Source organism: Alosa sapidissima, chromosome 1, assembly GCF_018492685.1.
Source record: "Alosa sapidissima isolate fAloSap1 chromosome 1, fAloSap1.pri, whole genome shotgun sequence".
Taxonomy (NCBI): Eukaryota; Metazoa; Chordata; class Actinopteri; order Clupeiformes; family Clupeidae; genus Alosa; species Alosa sapidissima.
In genome coordinates, this window is record NC_055957.1 from 33,825,612 (window position 1) to 33,835,184 (window position 9,573).

Genomic DNA, 9,573 nt, shown 5'->3' on the forward strand with positions numbered 1-9,573 from the left:
TTTATCTCCAGGCTTGAGAGGGTGGGGATAGGAGACTAAAATAAGATAAGATAAGAAGCTGTCTTCATGTTTAACAGAGGAACTGGGGGCGGTGAGGCTTTTTTACTTGAGGAACAGCAAGTTGTGGAGCAACATTAAGGTCTTAACTCACATCTGAGGTAATTTAAAAGTTTCAATGGTTCAAAGTTAGTGTAGTCATAACATTGCATGCATCTCTCAATCATGTATGAGGTTTAGTTGCAGCCTCTGCAAAAATGAACCCCCCAGAATTGGGATACATTTATTTATACTGAGAAGTTAATGTTTGTGCTGTATGTCTATTGTTCAACAGCCACTCCTCTAAAGTAAGAGCCCTCATTGCTACATCTGAATTATGCTGAATTATGTTGTTTGTGAACTCAAGGCAGTTAAAGTAGACTGTGCCCCAGATTGCATCCCTTGGTTTCAGACATGACTGGAAACTTGTCCATGGATGCCCCTGCCTAGTGGGCTGCTTGATTACACCGTTTTACTGTGTTTTATTGTCTGACATTTACATTCTTTGTTTATGTTCCATTTGTTTTGTGACAAAGCACAGCCAACAAAAGACCATAAACAAAAGTTGTTAAACAGTGTTCTGTTCATTTTAAAAACACTGGCCTTTTTAGTTACTGTTGACAAATGAATGTAAATTATCGACTTCAAATTTAAATTTGCATGTGTTCCGCAGTGACTACAGTAAGTCTCAGCACACCCCGAGGAAGCAGGGGACTGTGTGTTCCATATCTAATTTCTCTCAAGCAAGCCAGCATGTCATGATCCATTCTCCTCAAATCTATCAGGAAGTCATGACTTTAAGACAATCTCACACGAAACAGGGTCATGCCAAGTTGACTGAAAAAGTCATATTGCATGTGTATGGCCACTGTGTGTGTGGGTGATCCTTCCATTATCATCACAAAACACTGCACTGGGTGGTTATATCAAGATATGCCCTCATCCTCATATCAAGCAGGAGAAATGGTTAGTCATCAGACACTCAATATTCTGCATTTAAATGATACAAATATAGAATCACCATGCTTATGTGTACCATGAACATACAGAGGGAATTTTGAATTTGTAATGAGTTATCCACATAGATGATCTCAGCCCACTCTTACTCACTGGAGATGAAAGGATGAGTAATTGACTTTAGTGAACCACATTAGCATCACATGAGAATACAGGGAAAGCTACTGAGTGCAGACAAAACTGCATGTTTTTTGGTCTTTCCCCACCTCTGCAGCAATGTGAAGGCCTTTCTGAGTGTTTCATAGGAACAATGTTTTTATGAGGCCCTTCATTTTCAACAGAACTTTCTTTTTGAACCATACTGAAATACTGTGGCACCCTTTGGAGCCCTCCTTATGCATATAATAAAAAATAAAGTAAAAAAAAAGTCTTCTTGTGTAACTGAAAGTCAGACATCTGAATAGTCTATTCTTTAGAGGAGCCATGTAAGAGCGGTGACCCTCTTATGTGTCAAATTAAACAACTCTTAGCTGAGAATTGATATGTCTAAATCAGACGGAGACTGTCTCGGGTCCACAGCAGGGTTTCACAGGTGAGTTAGAGAGAAATGAAGATGGAGAGAAACATTACTCTAAAGGATACATCCAACAAACCATTTAATTTTATGTAATGAAATAACAACAAAATCATCACATGCCGAATTCACAGGGGACCAAAGCGTTCCAATTTCACCTCCAGGCAATGTCAAGGGCCAGTGCCTAAGCATGCTGCTTGGTATTCCCCCAAAGACAGACAACACTGCTTTGCCCTACACCAGCTCCTGCCTGGTTTGGTTTTAATTGCTTACGAAAATCATTATTCAATGTCAGAACATAACTTAGCTGAAGAGATATGTATGGAAACATTTTAGATAGAGCTGTTCTAGGTTCTAGGTCTGCTGGTATGCCCACACACACACACACACACACACACACACACTGTGAAATGACATGCATCAAAGCTTTGCATCATTTTATTTACTTTATTTGGGAATGTCCTCAACAGCTTAAAATAGCCACTTTTTTAAGTGGAGGTCAGTAAAATGTAGTAAAATGACATGACTCAACAACGGATCTGGGATCTGGAGTTTGTTCAAAATCGCTCCCTGTGGCAGAAAACGCCAGAGGCCTAACTCAGTGCTCTCTGTGTGTAACCACGCAACCACAAATTTGTTTTCAACTCTGCAGTAAACATATAAAGTGATACTGACCCGTTTGACCATTTCTTCTCTTGCTTTTGTTCTGTGTTTGTGTGCTTAGGGGTTGGACAAAGCTGAGCCGAACATGAGCAGATTCTTTCAAAAGCAAAATAAATGAAACTTTAAAGAAATGTACAACATCCATCGAAGCAAGTAAGGGTAGAGAAAACATCAAGTCCTCAGGTCAATAATGGTGTCATTATCCACACCAGTAAAATCTGTATAAATATATGTATATACATGAGACAAGAGCCATATGATATATCTTAGAGGCCTGCAGTAGGAAAAAAACAATTGATCGATAGATGAATAAATAATAATAATTCTATATAAATATCATATATATATATACTATATATTTAGATTGTTTTACTTATTTCAATGGCATCACACATAAAGACAAAGAGCGAGTCAGAGAGTCAGTGAGAGGATGCTGTTAGCAAGACGGATCAGAAACACTGAGCCAAGGATCAGTCTTGGATTCCTGTTTTGTCAGAAATAAAATCCCACAGGAGCATTAAGTGATCCGCTGTCACAGCTGGGAGAAGTCGACAGAATACATTTACCATTTAGGGTCGAAACAAGAGTTTGTGGAGATCATTTTGTTCTCGCTCTCTCTTTCTCAAGGTTACCTGATGTGTCCATTTTGTCTTACTGAGGACAGGAAAGAATATTAAAGTGTCTGCTCTTTTTTTCTCCAGATCTGAATTATCTGTCAGGTCGTTGTAACACAGAGACACAAGGACACTAAAGACATATGTGCAAAGTCATCATAAAAACAGTTTCCTGATACTGAACAGTGCCTCGGGACGTCATTAACATGGCAGAGCTGCGTGCTAATGGTGATCGAGTGAAAAAGAGTGGGTGGGCATCTCCTAAAATACCCTGCTAGCTTCCCAGCCCACAGGACTCCTGCTTGCCACCCTGCACCAAGCACAGCACATAACACACACACACACACACACACACACACACACACACACACACACACACACACACACACACACTGCACATCAGTCACATGGAGATTGTCAAGGCCTACAGAGAGAAGCCAAACACATTAGCTGAACAGGACCCTTCCACCGGACACCGTCTGTCGTGGCCCATATCATCTGATCAAGCACTGTGCACTGGGCATGATCACATTAGAGGCCACGGGCTCCATAAATTCTCTTTTACGACTCAGAACGACCTCTTCCAGGACTTGCACAGAATCTTCTGGAAGGCTCTCCGGAAGTCCTGGTTGAAGATGGTGTAGATCACCGGGTTAAGGGAACTGTTGCAGTAGCCGATCCAAAAGAAGAACTTGAACAGGGTCTCGGGGATGGCGCAGGGCTCTCGGCAGATGCCGTACAGGCTGTAGCTGAAGAAGAAGGGGAACCAGCAGACCACAAACACACCCATGACCACGGCCAGGACAAAGGTGAAGCGCTTCTCCCTGGCTTGGGAGATTTTCTTCTTGGAGACGGTGCTTCTTCTCTTCCTTCGCGAGGAGAACAGGTCCAGAGATTTGCCGCTGGCCCTGGACTTGCGGCTGGACTGCTTGGAGCTGGAGCTGTCCTTGCGGCTGGCTCTCGCCTCCTTCTTGCAGGACAGCTCAGGGTTTTGTTTGCTGGAGTGGTGGTGGTGGTGTGGCTTTTTGCTTTTCTCGTCAGACGAGCTGCTGTCCTCCAGGTCCAAGTCCAGGTCCTCGTCGGCGGGCTTCGGGGAGGCACAGTGGCCATTCTCCTTGTCCGTGCTGTTGCCCCGACACAGGTTGCGCTGGCCCATGCCATTCTCCAGCTCGGCCCCGTCGCCACCACCTTTCTCCCCCTCGGCCTCGTGCCGCTTCTCCGACATGCTCCGGCTCCGTTTCTTGGCCACCTGGTAGATGCGGATGTAGACCAGGATCATGATGACACAGGGCGCAAAGAAGGAGCCGATGCTGGAGTACAGAATGTACCACGTCACGTCGTTCAGCTGGCATGTGGGGGCCAGGGCATCCCCGCTGTTATCATCGCGGTCCATGGAGATAAGAGGCGGGAAAGAGATCACAGCAGAGATCAGCCACACCACCACAATCATAGCCTTGACCCTTTGGGGTGTCCGTTTGTGGTTATACTCCACCGCCTGTGTGACGGACCAATAGCGGTCCAGGCTGATGGCACACAAGTGGACAATTGAGGAGGTGCAGAAGAGGACGTCTAGTGCCAGATAAATGTCACACCAAACTTTCCCGAAAAACCAATAGCCCATAAGTTCGTTGGCTAATGAGAATGGTATGATTAATGTTGCCACCAGAATGTCTGCACTGGCCAGAGACACCAGGAAAAGGTTCTGGGGAGGTTTAAGCGCCCTGCTTGTTAGCACAGCGATTACCACCAAAACGTTGCCGACAATTGTAAACAATATGAGAAAGCCCACTAATCCTGTCAGCCCGTAGATAGTGGCCAAGGAGTACTGGCTTCTTGTGGAATTGGGACTGGTTATGGATGCATTTTCCGCATCATTGGATACATTTAGAAAATCCATCTCGAATGGTATTTAGTTGTGCAAAAAAAAAAAATGTCCACAGCGATTAACTGCCAATATTTTCACTTAGCTTGTCTATGAGAGGGGAAAAAAACACATTCTCTGCGAACTGTCTTACCTCTCTTATTCTTATTTCGTCCATGTTCCATCTTTCGTCCATGTTCCATCATGTTCTTTGAATACAAGTGCATTCAATTTGAATTATCGATGTTTTCTCGTATCCTCCAAACGTCCCAATGTTACTGTTAATTGTATCATCCGTAGCAAACGTCCTCTGACTACATTCTCGTGCGCTTCCTGAGTCCCGCGCGCCCTACTATGAAGGACCACTTCTGTACCCTCTCTCTCGCTCTTCCACGCTCTCGCTCACACACTCCCTCTTCCACCCTCTTTCTCTCCTCCCGGTCCTGTACTGAACGTAGAATACACGTGCTGGCCACATCAAACTAAAGAGCACAGCGCCGCCCATACTGAGAACAGGAGAAAGAACGAGAGAGAGAAAGAGAGAGAGGGAAAGAGAGAGACAGAGAGAGGGGGGTATACGAACAGCCGCTGATGATGAGGAGTAGGTTAATTGTGACATTAGTGACAGATCAAGTACTTTGGCATAGCAATAAATGTGTTTACACGTTCTCTGTTTTATTGTAACAATATACCCTCTCCTTGAGCGCTATTAACGTCTGTTTTCCAAGGTTGCCTTTCCCATGCGCAAAACGCACCTGGACAGAATCAGGGGTGTTGGCAACTGATATCGTTTATCCCTAGAAGAGCTACATCGCGGCTGGACTTTATTTAATTTGGAGTAGGTTGAAACTCGCTCTCATCCGGCCCCTGTGAAAAATACTACATACATTTTTAAGAGCGTCTGAAATAGGTAGCCGGTATTATATAACCTATATAAGATAGCATGCCATTTCATTAAATCTCCACCACTAAAGAAAAAATATAGTCTTCGAAAGTCATAAAGCATATTTCCACACTCTCTCCAGTCGGCCCCACTGTGATCTTTCCACTCGCTGGATGTCACTGTTGTGACACACTGTATTCGAGATTAAGTGCATGAAAAACCATGTAATTCAGTCGAATTCTAATGAAAAGTAAAACATTTCTTGGTCTAATCAGAAAACAATTAATTAATTAATTTAAGTGTAATAGCGCATTATTTGTATATATTGGCTATAAGTAATCGATAATTGATTGATTATGATTCTTCTCATAGTATATGTTAAATCCAGCATAGCCTATCTTAGCCCACATTTGAAACATGGTCACTGCATAAACATAAATCTGAAACTGAAATTTGGTCACTGCATGCTCATGGTTAATAGTTTCATTCCAAATGTTTATTCTATTCAAATGTTGGAACTAAGCTTTTGCAAACATGTTCATTTTAAAATCATGTGCAGAGAACAGGTCGATGGCAATGTGTCTGAAACTCTGCTACCTGTTTTTGTTTTCAGTGCTGGCTCTGCTATTTAGCATTTTGTGTGAGGAAACTGAAATTATGTCTGAATGTTTTTCAGATACATTAGGTGTGCCACACCAACTGCAGATTTCACAAAGAGATTTCAGATTTCAGAAGAGACTTCACAAATTAGAGTTTACAAGACACAATCTGCCACTACGAATCAGTAAAAGGTGACCAAAGTCTGCTGTTGAGATGACCAGCATTGGAGTCCACCACTGAGTTGAGAGACTCTGTCTGGTGAGCAGGTTATGTTGACTCAACAAAGACCATTATGTTTCAGTGCTGGTATTAAGCTAGCGTGGCTCCTGCATACTGAGCATGTCTGTTAAGCATCTCTGTGCAATCAGAGACAAGCACAACCAGACACCCCGAACCTGCTTAGACAATGGTCCTCTGAGGGCAGGAAGATCTGTCTAGAGTCTAAGTGAGGAGACAGATCCTGACTGTGTGTGTGTGTGTGTGTGTGTGTGTGTGTGTGTGTGTGTGTGTGTGTGTGTGTGTCTGTGTGTTTGTGTGTGTGTAAAGTCCAACTAGGTTTGTGAAACTGTTTTTGTTGGAAGCACTGTTCCTCTAAGCTGATTAATATTGAGTCGCTGGAGCCTGTGATCATTAAGTCCCCCCCAGGGGTCAGAGTTGTGTCTGTTTAATTGAGACCTGCATGAATGATCCCCGTCATTAACACAGACTTGCGGCATTGCGCCCTGACCAACCACCCACCTTCTCATTACACCGCCAGGGTCACTGATAGTCCAGGCTTGTCGGAGACAGAATCAGCCATCCCTTTTACGTAAACCACTGGACTTCTTTATCTTGGGTGTCTCCAGCAGTATATAACACAGAAAAACTAGGACTGAACTTGAAGCCTGTACCTGCCTCAACAGCGTACATTGAGCAGCATATGATGAGCACAGATCTGACAAACAGGCCAAACTGCAAGTCAGTTTTTGTTACTGTCGCACCATAAGGCATTCACACATGGTTTGCCCTCTAGTGTTCAATGCCAGCCAATGCCTTTCTTTATGGCAGTCACACCCAAAACAGTGGGTAACGAGTAGTGTGTCGCTATTATCTTGAATTAATCAATGAATTACAGTTTTTCTCGATCGTTTTGATACCTGTGTCAACTCTGAAATCACTTTCTCAAAACAGTTAACACCCATGTCTGAACAAAAGCACTCTGGACAAAATTACACATTTTGCTTGCAAAAGGCTGTTACTCTCTCAAAACACTTAAAACATGCAGCAAAAGCAAATCTTGCCTTCAAACACTACAACTTGTTGCCAATTCAAAAACACTCTTTAATCAATCATTACACACTAGACAACAAAATGCAAAATCTAGTTCTCAAAATGAGCATTTTTGCTATGTCTGTTCCATTACTTTCTCATTTTTCTGGTATCAGGAAAAAAAACTGTGAAAAGACAAAATGTACTGAATAAAAAAAATATTTATTCATTCCTCTCAAGATGTTACTACCATTGACATGTAAGACATACAGTAAATACCTACTGTAGCAAGATACAGTAAATTTCATTGAACTACAACTTGTCATTTTTCATCGAAATAGACCTACAGTAAACACCTTTTGTACTGTTTTGTCCACCAAATAGGCAATACAGTACTAAATGTGCATTAGATCCATACTTGCAAATAGCAACACAGAACAGACATCTCTTATGTATAATGAATGATTGCTGATTGAAGAATTGTGCAAAAGAGTTTCACACAGGTGTATCAGAGATTTAGACTTATGCAAGGAATCTATACCACCTGTGAAAAGATGTTTTCCTTTTGTTTAGCATGGGAAAACCAATAGAGTTTGGGGCTTTTGAATGACACCTGTGCTAACTGTTTTGCAAAAGGGTGTAAGAAATGTGTGAACCCAATGAAAATGTGTGAACACATTCGCAAGAGATGACTTCTGCTGTGCAAAGAAAGTAGTCATGAAGACCAAGTGGGTTCCAGTTTACTTAAGCAGGTAAAAGCAATCGAGAAAAACTGTAATGCAACATTTTAAGATTTTCATATCAAATTTATTGCTTTAAAGTGATGTGCATCTTATCACACATCAATTACAAATTGACGTCTTGAATATGACTTGCATAATGGTATCATTTATAGAAATGCTGTGTGGTAAGTAACCACTCTACATTTGATCTAAGTCTGATTTAGTCTAAGATCATTTCTCAAATGATCATAGGTGTGATTAAAAAAAATTTATACACGCACACAAAAAAGAAATGTACGTATGTTGCTTTTTTCAGATGTGCCATTTATAAATCACAAACATACAGTACCCTGCCATTATCACTTGCAGTACCCTGCAGAACCCTACAGTACCCTGCCATTATCACTTGCAGTACCCTGCAGAACCCTACAGTAACCTGCCATTATCACTTGCGGTACCCTGCAGAACCCTACAGTAACCTGCCATTATCACTTGCAGTACCCTGCAGAACCCTACAGTAACCTGCCATTATCACCAGGGCGAGGAACAACAACAACGCTACACAATTACAGTATACCACTGCAGCTGTGACCACACCATGGGTTGACCTGTCTATTACATTACAGGAGCACACGGCCCCATAATGGTGTGCGATAATGAATTTGCCCAGCACACTAAGCGGTCATATGCACCACTTCTTGGCTGTCTGTTAGCAGAATGGAGGTTGTGGCATGGCCCTTGATGGTCACATAATCTCCGCATGGTCAACCGGGTGCCTGGCCCAGCACGGGGCTCATGGTGTCAGTCTCACAAGGCCAATTCCTCCCCCAGGCAGGTATGTGGACATGCATCTGATGAGAAAGTAAGGAGCTGTGTATGTGGTGAGTTAAAAATGAAAGGTGTGTGTTTGTCTGTGAGAGAGAGGAAGAGAGAGCATCTGTCTCTCTTTCTCTCTCTCTTTCTCTCTCTGTATGTGTTTGTGTGGATGCAAAACACATATGGATGTACACGTATGTGTGTGTGTGTGTGTGTCTGTGTCTGTGTGTGTTTGTGTATGTGTGTGTGTGTGTGTGTGTGTGTCTGTGTGTGTCTGTGTGTGTGTATGAGAGATAGAGAGAGAGAGTGTGTGTGTGTGTGTGTGTGTGTGTGTGTGTGTGTGTGTGTGTGTGTGTGTGTGTGTGTGTGTGTGTCTTTATATGATACATGTACAGTATATGTGCAGACAGACCTTGGGTGTTTTTCCATGACCGTGTGCTCCATCTTGGGTATTTCAATGCACACCTCTTCTAAGTGTGAATGCTAGTAGACAGATCTGATGTTTTCTTTTATTATCCTTTTCCAGGTTGTGCGTCCACACTAGTCCCCGAGCGTTCCCTTGGAGACGGACAGAGAAAGGTCAAGTGGGACGAGTGTGT

The 9,573-nt window shown here is 42.8% G+C and overlaps 1 protein-coding gene across 2 annotated transcripts; it reads right to left on the reverse strand.

The window, feature by feature from the left end:
* Positions 1-2,000: 2,000 nt before the first annotated feature.
* adra2c (adrenoceptor alpha 2C) lies at positions 2,001-5,129 on the reverse strand. 2 transcript variants are annotated; one of them, XM_042094808.1, is made up of 2 exons: positions 4,041-5,129; positions 2,001-4,010 (listed from the first exon to the last, which is right to left on the reverse strand). In XM_042094808.1, exons 1-2 carry the CDS (start codon positions 4,739-4,741, stop codon positions 3,413-3,415), a joined length of 1,299 nt encoding a protein of 432 aa, XP_041950742.1. In that variant the 5' UTR covers positions 4,742-5,129; the 3' UTR covers positions 2,001-3,412. The 2 variants fall into 2 exon arrangements, with proteins under 2 accessions (XP_041950742.1, XP_041950731.1); XM_042094797.1 differs by having other exon boundaries at positions 2,001-5,129.
* Positions 5,130-9,573: the final 4,444 nt, after the last annotated feature.

What these genes read in the sequence shown, in the direction of transcription:
- adra2c (XM_042094797.1), bottom strand. Translation starts at nt 4,741, where the DNA reads ATGGATTTTCTAAATGTATCCAATGATGCGGAAAATGCATCCATAACC.